This window comes from Ostrinia nubilalis, chromosome 21 (assembly GCF_963855985.1).
Source record: "Ostrinia nubilalis chromosome 21, ilOstNubi1.1, whole genome shotgun sequence".
Lineage (NCBI taxonomy): Eukaryota > Metazoa > Arthropoda > Insecta > Lepidoptera > Crambidae > Ostrinia > Ostrinia nubilalis.
Genome location: NC_087108.1, coordinates 5,791,014 through 5,817,094, shown reverse-complemented (window position 1 = coordinate 5,817,094; position 26,081 = coordinate 5,791,014). Strand labels below are relative to the sequence as shown.

At 37.4% G+C, this 26,081-nt stretch overlaps 1 protein-coding gene across 1 annotated transcript; it reads left to right on the top strand.

Moving 5' to 3' along the window:
- The first annotated feature begins 7,785 nt into the window (after positions 1–7,785).
- LOC135082450 (uncharacterized) lies at positions 7,786–24,630 on the top strand. Its single transcript, XM_063977246.1, has 4 exons — positions 7,786–7,836; positions 8,250–8,354; positions 21,667–22,308; positions 22,648–24,630. The coding sequence occupies exons 1-4, from the start codon at positions 7,786–7,788 to the stop codon at positions 24,628–24,630; spliced, it is 2,781 nt and encodes a 926-aa protein (XP_063833316.1).
- The last annotated feature ends 1,451 nt before the right edge of the window (positions 24,631–26,081 follow it).

Sequence of the window (26,081 nt, the reverse complement as noted above, 5' to 3'; positions counted from 1 at the left end):
ATTAGAAAGGTATCACAAAGGAAAGGCACATTATGATTGACACAAAGACATTAAAAAAAACCTAGTACAGTCGCCAGCACGTCAATCTATGTTTGTTGCAAATGAGCTCTTATTACAACTACACAAGATGCCCCAGGTGTTGTAAACACTGCTGTGCTGTAGTCGGTATATTCTTATAAGTTTTCCAAGCCTTTTATACCTATTATTCTTTATAGCAGCCGCATATAGCCACTTCTGGTGTCGCCAGTACGCGAGGCGCTGAGCGCGGCGCCTGCAGCCAGCGCCGAGATAAGCGACGCGTCCTGTGAAATTATGGCACCCTGTGGCTCGCCGACACGTAGAGGTGCTGGAGTTTTCCGACTTTTCTTTAGCTTTTCTTTTAGTAATGCAATTTTAGATAGTACTTGAAAGAGAAATGGGTGATAGAAATGTGATCGTTTGTATCCTAGGGTGTTGGTGTTTTCCAATTTTTCTTCAGCTTTTCTTTTGAGTAATTTTAGATAGTTGTATTTTGGTGGTGGAGAAATGGTGAGCGATAGAAATAGGATCGTTTGTAACCGCAACTTGCTATTGTTCGAGGAAAGTATGACTTCAAAGAACATTAAAACTAAGTTCAATCAATTTTGTTACCTACTCTTGTTGAGAAGGTAGAATATAAAATTTTGATGTTTAAGAACATCAAAAACGTTGAAACATAGATTTTTCATTTTACGTGAACTTTTTTGCCTTTTATTTTATATAAAGTCCAGCATCTAATAGTACTTCGTCAGTCCCTAAGGTAAATAATTTTTTGAGTGACAATAACTAAAGAAAATTGAATTTCGACAATCAATACACAAAGTGGCTCTGCTGCTTTCATACACAGGACACTTCGATCGTTCGACGACGGAGATGACAGTCTAAAATATTACTCAAAGCGCTGTCTACTCGGGCGGCCGCTCGGCATCAATAATGCAAGCGTCTAAGATTGTTCCGACTACGAGCCTGATGCTAGATTCCTAGCAAGCTGAAGATTTCATATTACAAACAAACAAATCCTGATATTGTGCCATAAATTGAGTGACACTTGCTTTGGCTATGACGTATTCAGAGAAAAGATTTCAAGAATCTTATGAATGAGAAGTAAAAAAATAATAAATTAGTCTCGTGAATGATTACATCGAAACAAATACAGAATCTATCACATCAACACACGAAAAAGTTCACAAAAAACTTTTCGTCGCCCTGAAACTTAAGAGACACGTCCAAAATAGGCTGAGTAGGCATCAATAATGCAAACTATCCAAGATCACCCTCACCACACCGCGAGCCAGGGTGCGGGTCGCCTCTCCTACGAGTCATTTGTCAGTGACAGGACACCCCCCCTCCCCCAAATTCCGTTTGCGGCTTGTGTGCTCGAATGTACGGAATTACTGAAGGCTGTATTATGAATGGGGTGACGTTTGGACGAGGTCCGGCCAGTTTTGTTGGTGTTTTGGTTCGCTACGTTTTGGTGGAGCGTGACGTATTTTTACCTAGTCAGGTATTAGTAAAATCTTATACTTACTCGTATTATGTCAATGATCATCATAAATAGATAAGTTTAAAGGGAAGTTGTATCTATGGAACCCAGTCAGAGCAGCATCTTTAATAAGTTCCTGGAAGAAAATTAAATTGAAGGATCATTCAACATTGCGCTCTGTAAATATCAACAAAATTGCTCTGCAGTTATAAATTAAATAAAAATATAAAAACATCTAAAGTAAGTAATAGTAAAAAATAAAGATATTTGAGCAATTTTGGGTTAAAAAATGGTATCCCAACTGTCTTTCGGGCTCAACATCCTTTATCTCCAAAAATGCGCTATCACGTACCAACATACGTTAAACGCCCAACACATTACACCCAAATTCTATTTCCTCCAAACATACAGCTTTCTTACAATCTCTAAAATTCCAAGACCGTGTGGATCCCACCCGTAAGTCACGCCAATGGGCCCGGTAGGGTTGCCAAGTGTCCGGCTCTAGCCGGACATGTTTAGCTTTTAAGGACGTGTCCGGCCAAATATTCTCTTGTCCGGGCTGACATGTTTGGCTTATTAGGGACGCGTCCGGAAAAATATTATCTTGTCCAGCCTGTCCGGGTAATGTTAGGCATTTTATGTGGCTACAGGGCCTTATTTGCCAACTTTTGAATAACGCGCGCAGTAGACACTGGCTAACATAAATATTCCTTATATAGGATTAACCTTAACCCAAGGAAATTCAGAACCTAATTGCTTATGACATCACGCACCAAAAAGAACACAAAAGAATTTGCTAGCACATAAAAAAATTTCATTTATTTTATTTATTTTTCTTTATTAAGGAAACAAACAGCATGTGTTTTTCGGAACATTTTTCGGAATGTCCGGCTTTAAGGGTAAAATGTCCGGCCCAATTAAGCACCGAGTCCGGCTTTTGTGTTTTTGGACTTGGCAACCCTAGGCCCGGATAAAGGGCCAGCACAAAGGAAACGATCGCCCCCTACTCACCCCCTAAGGGGTGGACCCCCGACCCCCGGGATCAATTTCAGCGGGAGCGCCTTCTAGCCCGCGTGGCAGAATAATCGCCTTAGGACGGACCGTGTCGTTATGTGGCCACTCTAAGTTTGCTAGGCTTGATGTGGACGTAGTTTTTTCTGCGGTTGGCAGTTCTGGAAGTGTTGAGCAAGCGTCGGATGGTAGGATTCGTAATTTGAATTTGAAATAAGTATTTTCTGCATAGTTATTGAAAAGTTCGATGGACAAAAATTCATTGTCAAGTCCCATAATACCTTGAAAATTAGAAATTTTGTTTTAAACTTTCTCTTTTTTCCGACTTACTATTAGATTTTGTAAAGCCTAAACAAATGCGTGTTTAGGTAATTCGCTGGTATCATTTACCTAGGTATAACATAAGAGTATTTCTCAAAAAAAATGTACGTAACGAAACGGTAGTAACGAAATAGTAAGGCCATAAGGCTTGTTATACATTGGCGAAATATTGTGAATGCTCTTCATTTATTCAATTCGAAATATTTGTAAGTATGCACCCAAATACGGGGTAATATTAAGGGGTTAGAAATAAAATAAGGGAGTAATCATTCATACTATTTTAATAAAATTATTTTTGTTCCATCATGTTTATCCAGTTTGAGTCGTTCTCTGTAAGCTTTTTGCCTTTCGGCATTGGTTTTTGGCGGCATTCCTAAAAAAACAAAAGAAGTAATCACATAAAAACGTAATCTAAATGATTTGATTATTTTTTGCTGGTGGCACTTCTGTAAAGCAGATAGTATCCAATCCTTTTGTTATTGACGCTCTATATTTTTTGAAATAAATTAAGTAGTGAATATGACTATGCTTAGTCAGGTAATAACAGTATACACTCAGCACTATGTTGTACTTTTTCGTAACGTAACGAAATTCGTAAAAAACGTAACGAAATATTAGACAAAATGAGATCAGAAACAAGTATTTTTTTAATAAAAGCTGTTACAGCAAATATAAAAGCTTACTAAATGTTCGTACCACACGTATTACAAAAAATGGTTAAATGAAGACTTACCGTTCTATATAAAATCGCTGATTTTACTTCCTGTTACGAAAAAGTAATCCGACAAAACACACACGTTTTTACTGATTTTCGCGATAGATGTATGGCGGAGACGTCAGGCCAACAGCCATTCAGAGTGCAGCTATTGTTGTCCGTGTAAAAAAAATATGGAATTGTTCAGAAACCATGGGAAAGTAGAAATAATCGTAACTAAAGAGTAAATAACGAAATAGTAAATGAGAGCGACTCATTTTGTTTTTTTGCTTTAAATTGCTAATTATTATATCACCCCATAGAAAATCAATTTGATACAGAAACTGCGATAATACAAAGAAATTTACAATAATTTAGTTACGTATTGCATTTTATGAAACAAAAACACATGAAAAAGCTAGGGTGGCAAACAGGTTTTTGTATGAAAGGTAAAAAAGGACTATTTTTAAAATATCTAAATATTTGGTAATAAGTAGGATTATAGCTATAATTCTTCGTTATCTTAAAGATTAATATTCATCCTTCAAAATTGTGTGTGTGTTTTTTTTGTGTGATGATTTATAAATATAAAACTTTTGAACTGTTTCAAAGCACACTTTTTTTTTTCAAAATGTACATTTTTTTTGAGAAATACTCATAACTTACTTTTTGAAATTACATTATTTCCACAGTACATACATAGATTTTGGTCAAAGCGCACTTAACAAACTAATTGCTTATTTAATTTCAATCTGACATTAAAAGAGACGTAAAAGCTTCTGCGGTATCTACAAAATTACATACAAAAAAGGTATTAAAATCACATCTTCGATTACGCGTTTCAAGCGAGCCCGCGATTTATCTTTATCAGCTGACAGCCGACTGACACATCTGATATAGCTGCAAATCTACATACACAATGAAGAAAACACAATTATTTCGCATCTTCCACCAAACGAAAATCAACCTTATCAACCAGAGAGAGGGTTTCAAACAGAATGTAGAGCCCGCACAACGTGGAAGCGACACGCGCGAATGTCAATATTAGCACAACAAAGAGGCGAAGTAAAGGACGCACTAAGAATAAATCTACGCTATATGAATACTACCCTAATCCTGAAAATCGTTACATTTTCAACTCTAATGCAGTAGATATAAGAGTCAGTGAATGTTTTATGAATTATCCAGGATTTTGGTTCCCTTTAGGTTATTAACGATTTGCGTTTGATTTTATCCGTTGCATTCAGTCTATGATATATTCTCTTTGGACCCGTGGTTAGTTTAGTTCATAAAGTATCATAAAAACAGTAATTTAGAACATTAATTCCTTACTGTTCTAAATTACTGTTTTTATGAATGTAGAGTCTAGAGCTTATAAAGTAAACTTGTTTTAATTTGCCTTTCCATAATAATGAATGGTTTTTTCCTTGACATTATCTTTAAAAATGCGTTGTAAGCGCATGAAAGGTTTCTTTGAAACCCATTAAGCCTACGTATTACTTACTACTACTTCTTTACAGATTATTTTTCTGCTTTTGGTCCAAAGTTTAATATCTGTATTACTGTTTTTTTTTTTGAGTCTGAAAGAGAAAAATATTTTCGACATACTTACTTTTACGAGCTGACAGGACTCTCCCATAGAATTTGTATGCCACTAAGGACTATGACGTCACCAGGGCGCGAACTCAATTGATTAGCAATTTCAAATGAAATCCTTACAGTCCGCTGAAAAATAAATTCGGTTGCCCGTGCTAAATTGAAAAATTGGTGTCAACCAGTTAATAAATCTAAATCTTACATAATATAGACTTAAAGGTGACTGACTGTCATAGTGATCTATCAACGCATAGCCCAAACCACTGGACGGATCGGGCTGAAATTTGGCATGCAGGTAGATGTTATGACGTAGGCATCCGCTAAGAAAGGATTTTTCGAAACTCCACCCCTAAGGGGGTAAAACGGGATCCACGCGTACGAAGTCGCGGGCGGCCGCTAGTAATAAATAAATAAATAAATAAAACATTTTATTCGCTGCAATCTTAGGGTTACAAATTGGGTGTGGATTCCTCTATTAAGTTCATAAGCACCTGTGTCAGAGGAAGCCACTCTTCCATAGTCCACAGCACATCAGATCACACATTTTTGTTGAAAATTAGCTACTATTACAACTTTAAAAGAGGCTACAGCGTTTAGCTTTATGTATCATCATGTACATTTAAATTAACTTGTTCTTAAGTATTTCCTCCGCGACTGTACCGCAGCAGTGCGTGCGACGTTGAGTAATGTGCGAACGCATTACAACTGTACAGTGTACACTGGTCCGACTGTACCTCTACGTGTTACGGCGCTGTCTCTGCTGCATTTCCCATATGTATTCATTGTACAGACAATAGCACGTCAAGCCAAACACTGTGGTATCTTATTTAGTAATGATAAAAAAAAGTTTATTACTTTTTAACACAATTAAAAGTAATTACAGTAAAAAGGTAAAAAAGCAAATGGCTCAGCATGTGCTGCCAAGGACTACCTGCCCTAGACAGCGCTGGTTTTCAACCACCAGGTGTGGTTTTGCAACGATAATGTTGCAAAATAATCTTTTAAAATAAGACTTTACTCATGATTTGTCTCATATTTGGGGAAAGTACTGTGTCATGTTCATGAGTACAGTCTTTTTTTAAAAGGATGCCCACGATTTAAACATCCTGTATTTTGACTGCATTAGATAAAGTGTTTAACTGGATGTGCCATAATCTCTACATACTAATACTTTAACGTGTTTAAAGTAATACCTTTTTGAATTTTTTCAGATGACCACACACGACTGTGTTAGGTAATTGACTTTATTTATTAAAAGCCCATGAATGACAGGACTAATTTCGCTAGTGGATCGCTTTGGTAGCCCTCATTATCCAATCGACGAAGGGTCATCGCATGGAACCTATGACTCCAGTTCAAGTGATACTAATTTTGCTAGGAAATAATCACATCAGGATTATGTTATTTCTAGTGACAGAGCTTTAGCGGTTACTGACATTTCCATACTAAACGTCACTATAAAACAAGTTTCATAGTGACGTTTAGTATGGAAATGTCAGTAAGCACTATGGTGTAATCCTATTGTAAAGTAGGACCTTTCACAACGACCTAAGTCACTATCGCCCGTATTCACAAACATTACTATGAGGTCTCACAGTACGCGTGGACGCACAGTGCACGATGATACAAACCAATCACAGAACTCTATTCAACGCTGTGCGTTCGATTTGCTGCTTCCCTTAAGCAAGCATCATTTGTGAATACGGGTGTATACCTTGACGTGCAGTTCGCTGTACTATTTTCTAATTTAACCCTCGCCTCCCAGCGCGTCGGTGGCTGGCCGTCGGTAAATTTTCACCGTCACGCTAGATTTCCGAACGTGCCGCAATATGGCGGCGGCGGCGCCTATTTCGAGTGTTCCGCGTAATGCCTGTGTCTCACTGGGCTAGTGATGTGATGGGGTTAGGTCAGTATGTCGATAAGAAAATACAAATAAAGAATAGGTACATAAACTAAAGATCAGTGTAAAAATACTACTCTACGTATTAAGACTGAGTTGCACCATTAAACTTAAACCGCAACTTTAACCCTTAACCACCTACCACATATTATTGTCACACAACCGCCTATCATACGTCTGTAAGACCCCAGAATAAAAAATAATACGATTACGATAAATATTAAGGGAGGGTACACATTTTAATTAAAATTCTGTTATGAAAATGATTAAACTTTTTATTTTAAAAAAGAGGAATGCGAAAATCATCAATATTTTTACAAAAACTTCGAATAATTAGCATAATCTTTTATTTTTGGCTTACTTACTATTACTTATAGAAAATTAAATCCTAAAAAAATATTTAAGGTGATAGGAACTTATTCTAATATTTTTTATATAATTCAATCAACAAGAAACTTTAATAAAAAAAATTAAACTCATTTTTATAATAAATTAATCAAAATTGCAACTTATAGTTTTTCACGGCATTCCAGACTCATATTGTTCGAACATTCGAGGCAAATTGGCGCTTTGCATTCGAAAGACATGTATTGTGTTTTGAGTTTTTTTTGTATATTTGCAAGTTTTACGAACCGCCAATCGCTCTTCATCTGTGCTACTGCATGGGACAGCTGCTGGAGGGGTCACGTTGACCTGGAGGATGCGTTGTATACTGATACGTATACCACGTTGCAATTTCACATTGCTTTCACGACGTGCCATATGCGGTCTCGTCAGCTGTTCAGCCAGTTTCTTCATAAACTTGAACCTGCTGTAAATTGTGTGTCCTGTAAAGTCCGCGAACGTCAAGTCGCCGGGGCAGATGACCAACGGAAACGATTCTTTCCAAAATATTTTTTTTTCCTAGGTCTCGATCGAACCTCCGCTAACGGTACATCATCCTCAGATGACAACTCTTGGTCACTTACTGAGGGAATATCACATTGTGATGGAGAGTTTATTTGCATTACTGCTGAGCCTTCGCATTCGGAATCAGACACGCTACTTTCTTCCAGCACATGATAAATTTTAACCGGCTCCACATCGCTGCATTCGTCGTTTTGTATGTTTTCATCGTCTGACAGATCTTGTTAAACCAACGTTCAATTTCAGCTTCACTAAGAGCCATTATAACTAAAACTATAGAAAAAAACACTCATATAAAAAATTACGTAACCTCCTAACAGGGGTCTCTCAGACCCATTCTGGTATTTATTTACTCACCTGAAGCAAACGCGCACACGTCCAACCTCGACAAGCCGTTGTGCGGTGCTGAGGAGCGCGGGGAAAAGGTACAGAAACGAACGAGTCGATGCAACACTCCGGCGCAAAAATATTCACAATTATTATATCGACAGGGTCTGTGAGACGTATGGTAGGCGGTTAAGGGATAACGATAACCGGTGGTTTTTGTATGGAGTTTGACAGATTTTTGACGTTAGTAAGGAAAAAATAAAATGGTGCAACTCAGCCTTAGTAAGTAAAACGGAAATTAACTAGCTGCTAATAGCTTACTATACATACATAACAATATATCCAAATATGAATTGTTTTCAGGTACCCTACAAAAGAAGTTCGATTTTCATAGTTTTTCGGTAATTTGGATCACAATTTTAATATCGATAACCCTACTTCCCCTGTCCCATCCCTACGCGTCGTGATGTGCTCAGAACGTGATAGACACAGAGATGTAGATACGGGAGATATATCGCCTTCTCGGAAGTGGGGGTACTATTTAAATGCAATGTGTACACGACCTCACCGCGTTTATCCGATGTTCCTTTTTATGGGGCGAATGACTGGGGTGAAGGAATAGCGGTATCGATTCGAACTGGCAACACTGTTCTAGAATTTTCTTATTTGATTTTGATTTTTATAAGCTTTCACTCTCTCAATATGTTTATTCCTGTGAGTTAGATTAAAGTTTTCCATACTTTATGATAATTTTGGTTGATCTGAAGAAAGCTTCGTCAAAAAGCTTTAAAAATTATTTTGTTTTATATTTAACTGTTTTTGTTTGGGCATTTTTTACATTTCTTACTAAAAGATAAGATTTAATGATGATTGATAAGTGTTTTTCTAATTTGCCATTTTAAAACTTAAAATAAAGATTGACTCTATCATGTACGAAATCTAATTGTAACCAATAGATACGTGCTGCGCAAAAGGGATTAAGATTAAAATGATCTGAACTATTATTATAGGTAGATGTGTCTATGTTGCTTGCCTTATCAGATGCATACAGGCATTCCCAATCAACACCTCACAGCCTGTCCACCAATCAGAGCCCAGCTTTGGGACCCTTCACACCCTAGGCGTGAAACTCAACACCTTTCGCAAAGTTATCATAAAAACGGCCCAACTAATGAAATTATCACAAGCTACTTTATACTTTAAGTCTTAACAGATACAGTCGAAAATCCGGTGTAGAGTAAGGTGTGAAAATTGACGCCTCTATCCAGAACCCATAACGGAACAAAAGACAACGCAAATAGACTCTGCTCAGTTATAATAAAGTCTTCAATCGCGTGTCACACATTCAAGCTTTGTACTTTCATGAGAAGGCGTAAAGCCAAATGTGTTTGGACTGTAAGCTAATGGTGGAGGGTTCATATTAGTTTGGAGGTGTAGGTGTTAAATTTAACACCTATAAGAGCTTTATTTGTGTACAAAGTCACGATGCGATTGGTTGAGATCGATCGAGCTTTATCGATACATTATGTTATAGCGAGAGCCTACCCATTCAAATGAGAGTGGGATTAAATTATTCGATACATTATTTGAACACGGAACAAAACAGATATCCAGTGATAAAATAAATATTAAATTGTATACTGCAGCTTTCGATTTAAAGCTTTTTTAAAAGCTATCAGTTGTGGATTTTTTTTTTAATATTATTAAGCGCTAGAATCACAATACTCTACATCAATTAAAGGTAGCGTTAAATTATAAATCAGGTTATTAATATCTAACTGTAAGGTTATTTTAGGTTATTAAGACAGCTTTATGAATTTAAAGCGACATATTCTTTATTCTCACTTTAATATTACCTGACTACGACAAACCAAAAAGGAAGATTTTTCGAGTTAAAAAAAAGAAGGACATGAATTTTTATAACTTGGATATCTTTTTCTTCCTAAAGTCACTGAATAATAAAAAAAATATCTATCCACAACTTCTTGGCAGCCATATTGCCAAACTTTTTAATCCGACCTCTTCCATTTTTACCGCCATCACCACAGAGCTGTCAAATTCACGCGCCAATGGTCAATTTGTTTTTTAATCATCACCGAAGTATCTAATGTCTGTATCCAGCCAGTTATCGTGTTACACGTTGTCAGTGTTGTAAGGAGGTTAGATAACACGCGTGTGACACGGCCGTAACTATCACTATCACCTGATGTAACTTTTTTGTTTTTTTTTTCTTCTTTTTTAAGACATGTGTAGCGGCCAGCATGTTTTAGTGTCATGTATCGTGATTAGCGGATATCGTTTACAAGATTTCTACCTACTTGAAGTTTGGAAGATAAGATTTTTTTTACGAGTAGGTACTATACTTTTTCGGTAAGTCAGGCATTAATTTTCCTTAAACTACTACCATCAATAATTGTATTCAAATAAATAATATTATACAATACCTAAGTCTCCATATTACCTATTTATCAGTCATCTTGTCGCTCTTATTAGAATTTGTGCTTATTTAGATGTACGTAATTGGAAAATTAATTGATTCATAATTTAAGGTCACGCTACGTAAATTATACCTCTCTAGATTATAGTAATTCTAAATAATTTATTCACTCTGAAGATGAATTCATCATTAGCATAATAGTAGTCCTTGTTGTCCTTTAGATTATAATTGGCTTCATTACGGTGTCCTTTAAATTAAAAAAAAGGCTGTCGTTGGAGTTGTGTGTTTCGTGTTCAGGTCTTTGAAAGAGGTGTTAACCTAATACAAATAGCATTTAAATAACATGTAGATATGCACGTAATTTACTAACATAGAATTTAGTAGTACTACAGGGTGGAAATGATAAGTGATCTCACTCGATTATTTCTAAACTACACAACATATCGAAAAACTGGTTACTGATCCTGAAAATGCTTCACGAGCTCTTTCTAACGGTATCAGTAATAGATTACAAAATGAACTGGATCTATCCGAAAATTCAATGTTTTCAGCCTCCATGCTAAATGTATGCCAGCCACACAATATTAGAAGTGTTATTTTTTTTTATTAAATAATAAACACTTAAATTGAACTCGTAAATTGCATTCTTATTTAAAATTATTCATGGAAAACATTGGTTTTAGGCTTTACTTGCTATAATATTATCAAGACATGAGTGCCATGACTGTGGCAGTACTAAATGTATGGAAGCTGGAAACATTGAATTTTCGGATAGATCCAGTTTATTTTGTAACCTATTATTGGTACCGTTGGATAGATCTCATGAAGCACTTTCAGGATCAGTAACCAGTTTTTCGATATCTTGTATAGTTTGGAAATAATCGAGTGAGATCACTTATCGTTTCCACCCGGTATACTGAGGAAATTATAGTCTTCGTTCGCTCTAACAAGCCGTTTTATTTGATAAATAAAAACGATAGGTACTAAGTGTTTTCTTTACCAATTACCAATTTTCAGTTAATCATCCATTATGTTTCTTTTAATTACCGCAGAGACTGAGAGTCACACTCTGTCCTTCTTGTTAAAAAATAAAATATACGGTTTCTCTAAAGTAGCTCTAAAAATTACCAATGTACGACTTAGTCCAGTCAATGTAGAGTTCCGAACAAAAACGGCTTACCTCTAGTTCTACCCGATAATAATAATCATTAAGTCGTCTTGGCTCTACACAAGTATACTACGACAATAGAGCACCGTTATTTCACGTATGATCGCGTCTCTACCTGTCCCCAATTACCCTATGCAGTCGACAGCACATCAAGCTTTACATTTTTGTTGCAAAATCGATCTTACTACGGCTACATAAGATGCCACAGTGTTTACGTTAATGTGCACCCTTGCAATCTACGCCAAGCGTGAATTCGTACTTATTGGTAGGTACGTTGTAATTGGTACCACTATTGTGTTACGTCACTTTGACGATGCCGAAAGTCGGGAGTCTTTTGTTTCTGCCTTTTTAGATGACTGCTTTTTCGTGACGTCACGTCTTGTCTCGCCGATCGTGATTCTGAGGAGTAGCGGCTAGTTTGAAGTTGATAGAGACCTAATATTTTCTTTAAGTCGGATAGTGAATTCTTTTATTCAGTTTAGTTAGGGTATTGCAGCTTTGGTTAACGTTAATGTCCTTTCCAGATGTCTAAGTATGAGAAATCAGTCCGTCTCCATGCTCCAGGTTAGAACAGAAAATAGAGTTGAATTTTGCAAGTTTACTTAAATCGCTCTATTAAGTTGTGTAGTAGGAGTAGTAGTGTAGTTAGCCTTTTTAAACTTTTTATACTAAACAAGAGATAATAAAGGTACTTATTTATTAAGTTTGGAATTATACCTCCACTGAGAATTCGTACTCTTAGAACGAAACTATTTTTGTCATTCGTACTTTTGAAGCGAAACTATTTTTGTAACAAAAAGCATTCACTGGAGTTATTTCGTCCCTCTTTTCTGTGCATTCATTCTGTGTTTGACACAGAAATTACGCACTTAACGGAAAGTCTTTTTACCTAAGTAACATAAACAGCCCAATACACGCTACATAGGCACGTACCATGAGTCATACATGCCTAGCATAGCTCTAATGTTGGGCCACAAAAAGCGCGTTAATACGCTGTAGTACGAACGCTCGGAGCGTATAAATAATGGAGCACGGCCGCGCAGCGCCTCTCGCTGCGGCCTAGGCGCCGCCGGGCACGGGGCATCCGTGGAGTCGCCTTAGCCTTAAAATAAGAGCTTTTACTTTTGTTTCAAAATCAAAAATCTTTATTTTTTTAGACCAATTACATTAGTTCTTACTAATCGTCGAATGCTGTTAAGGAGATTTTACATGCCTTATTATATTTTTCCCTACCAGCGAGACAAACATTTAGCAAGTGCTGAGAAGAAGTGCCGTAACCAAATTAGTCAACACTGTCTGCCGGTTTAAAAATAAAATTTTATTGACCATGACGCTGAACTGACCATGTAAAATCCGCAGTGGGAAACCGCGTAATAAGACTGCACCAGGCAGTTTTCCAACAGGGAGAGATGGTGAAAGATTGTGCCTCTACAATCAACGCGGATGCCTCATCATAACCATGAGCACTCTGCCAAGAGCGAAACGACTGATGGAAATACACAAAAAAAAACGAACAATGAATCTTTAGACGCCGACTCCACGCATCCCCAGCGCCGCGGCTTGGGTGGCGCCCGCCGCTATAAAATTCGGACAGTGGCGCGGAATCCCACAGATTCCAACTTAATATTAATTGACGATCGACTAACCTCCCCGCTCCCCACCTCCCCAGTTCCCCACAACATGGGCGAACGGATTTTTTAACGTTTCCGACGTTTTGGATGTTATTAATTTTAAATTCTTCACGTCATCCGTTTTTAATCGGGAATTTGTTTATCGGCCGCGGATTGTTTATGGCGATGTTTTGTACACTAAGGACCTTTATGTTTACAATGATGTAAAAACCGTATTTATTAAAAAGCTTGATGAGCTTAAAAATAATAGGCATTTTGTATTTTATGTATCATTGTCACAAACTCAGTTTCCTTATTCGGAAAAGTGTTGGTACCTCAATAAGCATACAATCGAAACACTTACCTTAACATTGTAAAGTGGCCCCTTTTTCAGTGTTCCCAGTACCATTGACGAGTTGTTTTCTTGCTAAACACATCACGTCCCTCTCAAAAAATGTTGTTGGACGAACAAATTTCGATATTATCGACGCACCTCTCATTATTTTCTGTTCATAACTACATTTACGGCTATCCCCATCGTGAATAAATTAACCAGCGTATAAAGGAACTCGTTTGTTGGGCATACATGGCGGACGAGCTGCCAAGTACCTACTTTCACGATAATTTATGTCTTTTTAATTTGATTCCAATTTTGAAAAAACCGTTTTTAACAAGCCCGCGCACAATGCTGCTCCCCCGTTAAAACTGTTTGATTTGTAATTTCCCCGCCGTTACAAAGGAGGTGGTGATTCTAAAATACCCCGCTCGCCACAAAATTATAGTAAAATCATATAATTAGGGATGTGCCCGGCCAATTTGGACGTCTTGCGGTATCCACTTCCTTCCCCATTGTCCGTGTGTTTTAAAAAGTTTTTAGTGTTGCTGTCAATTTGTAAAGACAGGAAGGCGCTCCTTGTTCTAATCGATTTGGATATTTTGACAGTTGCGGTGGGTGCGCGATTTTTTTGACGTTTCGAGAATCGATTTTTTTGAGTTTTCCCGTGGGGTTGTATCCAAAAAAATGAGGGTTCGGTCTTGACATATTAATTGATTCAAGGTAAAGTGTGGGGTATGTTATTAATGAAACCATAACCGAGTCCGTGATATTCTTACTAATTTAAAATACTTTTTTTATGTTAAAGGAATTTTTCATACAACTCAATAAGTAACACAACCACAACTGATTGTCAGGTTAAATTATGTAAAAACTCATTAAAATGGAAATAATAATGCTAAAAATTCAAGACAGGATGGCAAATGGATGCACGCGTGTTAGCTTTGGTATAAGTAGCCACTTAATAAACAGGTTGAAAGTATGAAAAATATTTATATTATAGTCGAAAAACTAAATGGCAGGTGTAATAAAGATCATAATATGTTATTATACAATGCCAGGTGTGCAGTTACCTGAAAAATTCTTTAGGAAACACATAGTTTAGTATGTTTTATTGATATAAGCTATACCTAAGTACATTCTGGAATCTCGTTTGTCTCACCTTGGTAATTTCTCAAGATCCCAGCTCAATTTCTCATGCAAAACTTGAGCGCTAGATGAATATAAATTGGCTAGTTACCGCGTAATAATTCTTACCTCGAAAGGGACATCAGGCGTAGAGTCTGTTTCTGCTGTCATCCGTCTTTTTGACGGACTTTTACATCTGTGCAATTTACATAGATGTCAGTGGTACAACACACTCAACAGAGGTAAGTTAAGTAGTGGCACAATACAACACACGTCTGTGTCACCAAATTAAACAAAAGTTTCTATAACATTTCGCTACGTAGAAAATGTCAAACATTAATAAAGACACAACCCTGATACATTTTAATTTAGGGTTAACATTTTATTTCAGGATATGAAAATACCTATTCACTGCTGAAAGAAATCAAAAGAGCATAAAAGAGATATAGATATCTGCCTGTCCCCTTATTTGGATACTAGCTTTCCGCCCGCGGCTTCGCCCGCGTGGAATTTTGTCTGTCACAGAAAAACTTTATTGCGCGCGTCCCTGTTTCAAAAACCTGGATAAAAACTATCCTATGTCCTTTCCCGGGAGCCAAACTATCTCTATGCCTCATCAAAATCGGGTCAGTAGTTTAGGCGTGAAAGCAAGTCATACAGACAGACAGAGTTACTTTTTATAATAATTAGTATAGATAATTGACAGATAAAATAATTATGAAAACTGTGCTATCTTTATATAAGGACTCCTTACTAAAAAGAATCCGTTTAGAACAAATTGTTTTACACAAACAATTAGTTTTCTACGGAGCATTTTTCTGCCCTTACAGTGAACTTGTGGCAATGGAAACAGACCCTTAACGGTCGAATAAAAACTGGAAGACAATTGTGCTGCTTAGAATGGGCCGCGGCTGACCGCTAATTAGGTAATTAGGTGTTTAGCGCGAATCAATTACTCGTAATACTATGTACTGGTGTAAGGAACGGGATTCCGTAGAAACCACAGCCGGAAAAAACTAAGTTAAGTTGTTGCTGATTTGTAATTAGGGTCCTGATTTGGGATTAAGGAAATTAGAACCAGTAGCAGCCTAGCAGGTAAAAAAATAGTAGAAAAACTTTATGTCATGACTTTTTATTCATGATAATCGTGCTTAGTTAGGTAGATGTTTTACTTAATCGAAATAACATTATTTACATGTGACACTATGCGAGACTGTAAAATTACAAAAAGGGAACTAAAATGCCAAGTAAAATGATAAGCTTTTATTTGATCCAGTTGTTACTTTTTTTAAAACAGTTGCCTAACTTACAGCTAGACATTGATATTACGGTGTTAAATGGCAATCAAGTTTGCTTGGCAGTTTACAACATAAGAAAATTATGGGGAAATCAGACGCGACACTTTTTTCAGTAAATCACTTGTTGCAAATGTTGCAATTAACTCTCAATAGAACTCACCCAACTATTCAGGACTTTCCACACTATCCAACCGGTAAAACTGATTCTGAAAATAATCTCCAATCCTGAAGTACGTTACTTTGTAATGTGTTGCCTGTTCTCGCTGTGTGTTGCAACAATTAACAATTTGTGGTCACACAATGTTGCCACTTATAACGCAGGGGAATAGCGTCATTATCTTGTTGTCCGTGCATTCTCATCGGAAACGGCTGGTTAAAGAATTAAAGTAGATTTGTCAAGTTAAATTAAAATTTGATTAATGATGGGGGTAGTGGGTACTGAAGGATGGTGAGAAAGGCCAGAAGAACCCATAAAATAAGAAATAGTTTGATTTCTTCTTAGTTAATACACATTTATAAAAACTTGGATCTAAGTTTTGGAACTTATGGACAGGCTCTTCATAAAGTCATGTGTCGATTTGTAATGAATATTTAAAATTTCAGGAGCATGAAGTCTGAAATATAATTTATCTATTAAAGCTCTTATAAAATATACTTAGGTTAGGTACATATCTCATTTGATAAAAGTCTGATCAATAACATGTGAGTTATCGTAAAATCATTGCAATCTGAATCATCTAGTAGTTGATTCAGATTGCAATGATCTTACGATATTTAAAAACTAACTTACATTGTAAAAGATCCCAACAAGAGCAGTGAATAGCTCACGTCAAGTGACATTCAATCAAGGTACATAAATAAAGGAGCTCATCAATATTCATGTACCAAGAAATAATAAAATACCTCGGGCCGTATATTTTGTGGTTTGTCGCATCAAAGGTATTGACAGCACCAAATTACTCTCATTTGAGTATCAGATAAATTCAGATAAGTGGTATTTAAAGCTATTATTAACTCTACAAAAGCACAGATTTCGAAAATTTAACATCTGTCGTCACTCTATATCCACGTATTGTCACTCGACAATGAACGGAAACCAAATACATTTCATTTTCCGGAGGTTTTTTGTTTACATTTTCGACTCTACCACCTTGTGTTTATGGGCTTTTGGATAGAAATGTGTTTTGTGTGGATTATTCATAATTTACGGCTTTGTCGGGTGCGGGGCGGCCTGTAATACAGTGTTGTGTTTCGACCGAACCGAATAGGCGGCTATTTCAGAACGTATCGAGTATCGGTTCGCTTTTGTTTTTTTAGAGGTGGGCACTAGTATTTGAATTTTAAGAAATACCCAACGAATGCAACTCTAAATGATATTTAACCTATATTTTATTTTTCGATCCCAAACCAATGATAAAAATTATACGTTTACTAAGGTTGGATTGTACCTTCTTACTTAAACGGTAACAAACGTCAAAAGTCTGTCAAACTCCATACAAAACAACGTCGGCCATAGTATAGTTACGGTTAAAGTACGTTAGTGCAACTCAGCCTTATAATAAGTATCTATTTTTTATAAAAAAAATAACAATGAATCAATAAAACATTGTCAAATGACATACCTACTTATTAATAAACAATGTTTAAAGTGTAAAGTTTGAAATCAATCAAATTAAGAGTTTCTGAATTTCGGTGAAGTCTTGTTCTCGATAAAACTTTTAGAAAGTACATTCTTTAACCTTTTAAAATTAAAATGATATCATAGACTCAGATATGAGTTGAATAAAGGAGTTGACGAAAACCTTGGTGAGCATTGGAAATTCAATTACAAGCTTTTGTATCATTATGTATTGTCTTTCGTTTTGGCTAGAATTACCTGTCACTTGGAACATAATATCCAGTGAGCATTAGCCTTAGATCTTGTTACATCTGACTGCCGTTCTATTTCAGCCTTTAACACGTAGTTGTTAAGAGTTTCTAAAATATTCTAAACCGTGAATATGTGTTTTTTTTTTCTTTTAATCGGAAGCAGCCGTTCCGGTCCTCAGTGATAGATAATTAGGGTAATTTGACACTATTAGTAGGTCCCCAGGACTAATTTTAGGGGAGATTTGTGGGTTTTGTTAAACAAAGTTGTGTTTGGTGTTAGAATTTTGATGTTGAGCAGATGTTTAACGAGATTTCTATTAAATAATAATGTGGAATGGAATAGGATTTTTCCATTATTTAGACGTGTCTCCAGCTTAGGTACACACACACAAAAAACAACTCATAGTTGTGGAGGCTCCAAATTAATGACTGAAACGTTTGATGACTCTAATTAGGTAGTCTTTTTAAATATGGCATACTTAGGCGGAGTTTCACCACCTTATTTTAACCGTAACAATGACAATAACCGGTGCTTTTTGTATGGAGTTTGACAGATTTTTGACGTTTGTCAAAGTTAAAATAAGGTTGTGCAACTCGGCCTAAGTATTATAAATTGGCTTCTCTAGGTAGGTAATTATTACCTATTATGGTCATGAAACCTTTTAGACAATTAGGCACCATTCTCTATGTATTTTTCATTAGCTAAACTCTACATTTCCATCTAATTACGATTGTATTTACTACTTAAATATCCATTTTTTACTGATTGTTAGTGTACTTTATTGGTTTTGATCCACCTAGTGTTCATATTGGTTCTACTAAGCCTCACATTAAGCAAATTTTTCCTGATTTTGTGCACAACATTTATGTAGAGCTATTTCAAAAGTTACAGTTCAATAATTTACCTAATTATTGCTTGCATTTTCCCAAATAACTTGATACTATCATAAATTATGCTTCAGTTTACAATTTCATTGCAAAATTATGCGATTAGCTGCACTTCCACAAAGAGCAACAAAAACTGCGTACCTGCATTAGGGTGTCCCTTATATGGCCGAAATAAATTTTTTTTTAGATATTGAAATGCATACCCCCTATTTCTTTTCGTACTACTCAGACATACTTAAATACAAAATTTCATCTTCCTACGTCAACATTAATCCGTGCCGACCGAGCTCTGAAGATTTTGAAAAATGCTGGTTTTACCCCTTTTATTAAGTAGCTAAATCAATTAAAATATTTAATTTTTATAAAATATTTATAATAAGAATATTACATTACAGATCAGACAATATATTTTACTTTTGAGGGACCCTTTTTTACATTCTGGATACAGATTTCCATGCTCCTGAATATTGGCCTGATTTTTGCTACACTGTGCGTAGCAAAAAAAGCTTTTGCTCTTCCTTTGCAGTGATCAAACCATGAAAATCTTGCATAAGCTTTATAGCTCTTTCAGCTGTATCATTAACTACTCTAAAGAAAGCACTTTTTTGCCTTTAAATAGGCAACATCTTTATCTCATATAGAAATGTGTCTCAGGGGGAAATTATTATCAATTTTCAATCGAGAAAATAAATTTATCCTCTTGACTGACACAAAACCACTCAATGGTTTTTCAGCAACAATAAATAAGGCAGTATTATTATCAATTCATTAAAAACAGGATAAAAAATTAGTACAAAGTCCAATTTATCATATAAATAATCATACCTTCTCCAGATGGAATGTATCTCTTCCCAGAATCATACATACTCTCTCTTTGTACTTTTACTACAATATTGACGGTGTTTGTTCATTACCTTCATCATCAAAGAGTGATAAAACGGCAATTTCTTCTGATATGAAGTACCAAAGATGTTGACTAAACTTGCTCAGGGCTGCCTTGGAAATCAATTTGTCAACACTCTCATATACCTCTTGGAAAGTGGATGTCAAGAGTTCCTTAAGGCTTTCCTCAGAGCTGGTAAGCTGGTCGTGATGTCCTTGCGTTTGTATAGAATCTTGCGTAGTAAGAGATGACGATAAACCTCCGAAACAAATTTGCTCTATTTTTTATTTATTTATTTCATTTTCTTTGTCTTGCACTTTCTACTTTCGTAACTAACTTTTTGTCTACACCTTAACACTCTGGACGCCTTGGTTTTATTTGTTTTTGTTAAAACATTTTATTTGTTTTTAAATCCTCCTCACCGAGGCGCTTATAAATCTTGAATTTTTTAAATAATTTTTCTTGCAACTCCCTCCAAGCATGGTGAAGATACACAAGTTTTTTTTTACACAGTTAGGGTCTGGTAGGATTTATAGCTTTTCCCAAAATATAATACACTCCCGAATGATGAGATTAGAGCTTTCAATAACATTTAATTAACTTCGCAAAATATGTTAAAAAATACTGCGAAAACTTGACGATTAACGGTAACTTTGTGCCTATTATTTGATAAATTTACGTCCCCGACTAAGAAAATACTTTTTTATTGCTTCTTAATTCCACAGCCATCTTCTAAATGTCAAACAATGGGTGTTAATCACGAGATTAATTGAGAAAAAATGACAAATACGGTGAATACGCACCGCTACTGCCGCGCAACATGTTCCGATGCAAGTCGGCACGGGTTATCGTACTCCAAATAAAGTAAAAATTTATTTCCGAGTGTTTTAGAGGCAAACAAACAAAACTAAGACCTATGCGTTACAAATTTAAAACTTTGAAAAATAAGGGACACCCTAACCTGCATATCAACGACACGACCTCCCCAGCCCAAAAATCGATTTATAAATTTATGAAATCCTCACGTGGAAATTTATTCTGCCATCAAATGTAGATATAAAATAAATCCGCGATATTAACGATAACAATACAGTATGCACTGCGCCGGCGCACAGATCTATAGATCATTTTAGCTCGATCCCTATTAGTGTAGATCGCTCGCGCCCCGCCCACTTGGAAGCCCACTGAACATTAATTGGATGCGAAATTCGAGTACGGAACGCCCATGGTATGGTTGTCTCGCTCTCGCGGGCGGTATAAAGTAGCTACGTCTCGCTCTGGCGGGCGTCGTCGCGCGCGTTTTGTTTATTTTGAGCGCGCGCGCAGCGGGCTCGTCGCACAATGCGCGCGCAGGCTCCTTTCCAGAGAAAAATTGAATGTAGAATTTATTTTTGCTTGTTTCTCTGGCCGCGTCGTCGTGTGCAATATTTGTATCGAATAGATCGTTTTTTACCCGCGTTTTAGACGTCTAATTTGAAAGTAACTTGGCGTCGGCGGGCTTGAAACACGCCGAAACTCTTTTGGGGGCGATTGTTTTTTTTCAACGCGTCTGGTCCTGATGAAGTTGACAGTGTAGTGGAATTTTAATCGGAACGTTGTAAAAAAACACGAAAATGTGTTCTGTTGTCTGGCTGAGCGATGAAATAGATCTTTCTCTTAATCTTTACGTTGCTCCAGCAGTTTCTTGATTTGGGTATCCTGCTAACTATCAAACTAGAAGGCAGTCCGGAAAATCACTAACTGGTATGTTTCGGACGAGATATCATTGTCTGACCATAACTATATATGCTTTAAGTATAATGCTCCTATAAGAAAAGACGCAATTAAAAGAAGGAATCCCAGGAACACTGATTGGGAAGACTTCAAACGGGACCTAAGGACGGAACTTAGTGAACCAAAATGCAAACTCAACTCTGTGCTTGAAATAGAGTTTGACGCTGATCGAATTACCAATGCCTTGAAGACTGCCTGGAGGGATAACTGCCCGGAACGCGAGGCGGGATCGAAGAAACTTCCATGGTGGACCAAGGAAATAGCCCTCTTACGAAGGGAGACAAGAAAGGCGTTCAATATAGCAAGAGCTAGGAATGACTTTACAGAGTATAGAAGAGCACTGACGGAGTATAGCAAAGCGGTGCGAAAGGCAAAGAGGAAGGCATGGAGGGATCATTGTGAGATGATCAACTCAGTTCCCGAGGGCATGAGACTAACAAAGGCCATGTCAACAACCAAAGCGAACCCACTCACTACAGTATGGAGTGAGAGGGGGGGATATACGGAAGCAGGCAAAGATACGTTGAAAACAATGATAGCAACGCACTTTCCTGAATCACAGGTCCTAAACGATGATCAAGATCCAATCAGCGTGGAGGAACAAAATAGAACAACAAACAAGCTCGACTGGGTTACGGCTAAGAGAGTAGTGGATGAGACTAAGGTGAGATGGGCAATCGGGAGCTTTGAACCATACAAGGCACCAGGCCCAGATTCGATCTACCCAATTCTCTTGCAGCAAGGAATCTCCATTCTGACTCCTCATCTATGCAGGTTATACAAGGCCTGCATAGCATTTGGATACATACCTAAGGTATGGAGAGAAGTCAAAGTGATCTTTATACCTAAACCAGGTAGACCGGATTACAACGACCCTAAGGCATATAGGCCAATAAGTCTACAATCTTTTCTTCTCAAATCGCTTGAAAAACTTGTAGATAAGTACATAAGACAAGGACCACTAAAAAGATTTCCTCTACATGAGCTTCAATGTGCATACCAGGCAGGGAAATCTACAGAAACTGCGCTACACTATGTAACCGGCAGGGCGGAGGCGGCTCTTGAGAGTAGGGAGGTTACTGTTGGGACATTTGTCGACATAGAGGGGGCATTTGACCGCACTACCTTCTGCTCTATAGGAGCTGCTGCTTCTGACCACGGGGTACCACTACCTCTATGCCGGTGGATAGACTGTATGCTTAAAGGCAGGATTATTCAATCAGAACTGCAAGGAGAGTGCATGAGTGTAAGGACTGTCAAGGGCTGCCCGCAAGGGGGGGTACTCTCACCCTTGCTATGGAGCCTGGTCGTGGACTCACTACTTGTGAAACTAAACAAAGGACCACTCTACACGGTTGGATATGCAGATGATTTGGTAATTATGGTAAGGGGCAAGTTCCCAACTATTGTGACAGACATCATGCAAAGAGCCCTCAACACACTGGAAGAGTGGTGTGACAAAAACCACCTCTCGGTGAATCCGGGAAAAACGAATGCTATTGCATTTACAAAAATGAGAAATACAACAGGGCTAGGACATCTCTACCTTTATGGTAAGCAAATAACCTGGACCAATGAAGTGAAATATCTAGGGGTAATCCTAGATAAGGAACTTACATGGCGTAAACACCAAGATACGGTCATAGCTAAGGCTATGAGAGTGCTGGGAATGTGTCGTGGTGCATACGGGAAGGCATGGGGACTTAGTCCCAGAGTGATGAGGTGGATCTATATAACTATGGTGAGACCAATAATACTTTATGGCAGCATTGTCTGGTGGCCTAGAATTAGGTTACAGACGTGCAGAACGGCACTGGGCAAATTGCAAAGAACTGCATGCCTAGCAATAACGAGTGCGTTTAGAACTACGCCAACTGCAGCATTGGAAATTATTCTGGGATTGCCCCCACTGCACTTGGCGCTAGAAGTAGATGCAAGGAAGGCGCTGCACAGACTGAAGGGGGCGGGACTTTGGAGTACATCCAAACCTTGCACCAAGCACACAAGGATGGGGAGTGATCCTCAATTAGATGCAATAATGGACATGGGTTGTGATACAATGCAGCCTAGGTACATGTTTAGCAAGGATTTTAAAGTGTCTATACCAACAAGGGAAGACTGGAAAAGAGGACCAAAACGTCAACAAGACAGCCTGATCTGGTATACTGATGGCTCCAAGATGAACTCAGGAACAGGAGCGGGCGTCTACTCCAAACAATCTGAGCACAGTGAAAGCTTAGGGAGGTTTGCAACAGTGTTTCAAGCTGAAACCTATGCTATAATCATGTGCGCAGTAAGGAATATAGAACAGGCGCATAAAAAGCGTGACATTTACATATTAAGTGACAGTCAGGCAGCACTCAAAGCCATTGCCTCAGTGAGGGTTGGATCCAGACTCGTTTTGGAGGCAATCTTGGCACTGAATAAACTTGGAAGGCACAACAGGGTGACCCTCATGTGGGTACCTGGACATACTGGAATCGAAGGCAATGAGAGAGCCGACAGTCTAGCGAGACAAGGGTCAGAGGCGGCACCTATTGGGCCAGAGCCGATAGTGCCCTTATCTATAAGCACTGTACACATGGCCATGAGGCAATATACATCCAGGAAGCACAGAGCTGAATGGGAAAGCTCCAACGGCATGAGCCACTCCAAACTATTCCTAGTTGGAAACACAAGATCATGGGAAAAGCTCATACTCAATGGAAACAGAAGGCAAGCCCGAGTGATCACGGGTGCGCTAACAGGTCACTACACTACAAACCACATGCTCCACAAAATGGGCCTAACTACGGATGACAGCTGTCGAGCATGTGGAGAACATGCGGAGTCCATGAAACACCTACTCTGCGAATGTGACGCGCTAGCTAGAACTAGAATGGGTCTCCTGGGGTCGGCTTATCCGACGCCAGAAGAATATAGGTCCTTCTCACCCAAGCACTTGATCCACTATATGGATAGGATCTTTGTGGATGAGGGGGGATAAAGGTATAGGGAAGCACAAAAGATCCCAATGGGTCGACGTGCACTGCGCCCATGCGCGGCCCAAAAATAAGATAAGATCAAAGTACTCTACCTAGTACCTATCCATGAGGTTTTGTGAAAATTTTATTGACACTGACTTTATTTCTTTCTTACCTTCTTCTGCATCTTTACTTGAAAGAGTTACCTACTTAGTGACCTAAACGACCATAACCCTTTCTTCAAATGTACTTATTTTAGGTATTTTATATTAAGCTTTCAAAATCTATTCTCTGAAGATCCTATTGACTATTGACATTATAGGCGTAGATAATCAAAGTCCGTATTTCGACGTTTGGCTAGAAATTATCCGTTCATTAGGTTTTCTAGGAAACATTTAGCATCATCTAAGCCTTAGATGATTATTTTCAGTCGTACCTTTTGATATTTATAAATTACAGTGAATTTTTTGCAAAATAAATCAAATAAAAATGTCGGTGGTAATATTGATTGGCCTGTGAATGAAATCATTGAAACTTGTCGAACATGTTACGTCTATTCCCCGACAGATGGCGCTAAGTTACTACAATGATGATCTCACGATGATGAAACCAATATTATACCATAGTTTATTAATGAATTAATACTAAAGTTAGATTAATATCGACGTTTATTATTACTTAATTGGTTTATTGTTATATATTTTAATGACATTAGTAAGATTTATAGAGACAAAAAATTTTACTCGTATTCGTACATCGTGATTCGTCTCTACAATAGAATCGGCAATATTTTTACTAAGATTTATTATTTATTTTTGTTGTGATTACTTATGATTATAAGGGTAGTAAATTATACTTATAATGGCATAGAAGTAAAATAATATACTTACCTACCTACGGTATTGCACATATCTTAAGGCATAAAAAGTATTTTAAATTCAACTAATCGAAAATGTAGAGCAAATCAGAAATGTCAGTTTGTAAAAATTTTTATTCAAACCAAAATTAAGATTTTGATTAACAATACTAGTATGAAAACATTACAAAAAAGAACACATAAAAAGTATTTAAGTGACACTTTTTCGAGTTATCCACACACTTGCTCAAAGCTAAATCTCTATTTAACGCGAATCTTAGCTATGTAAAGTCGAATCATGTCAAACTGTATCTAAATTTTTGTTGCAAATTGACATCTATTGCAACGACATAAGATGCCTGTTCATGATGTGACGTCATACTACATACATGAGTGATGCACTAGCTAGAGTTTCGCCGGAGCTAGGCCTCCCCTAGGTACAGGGGCCTGAAGAGGTCCACAGAGGGGCAGCGGTGCGTGACATACCTCTTAGCTCTGGGGATAGTGATGTGCTGTTGTTTATACCAAATGATTATTAAATGTGGTATCCCGACAAATACCAAGATACATTATAGAGTCCAAATTGCTTGCTAAGTGACTTAAGCATTAACAGTCAAA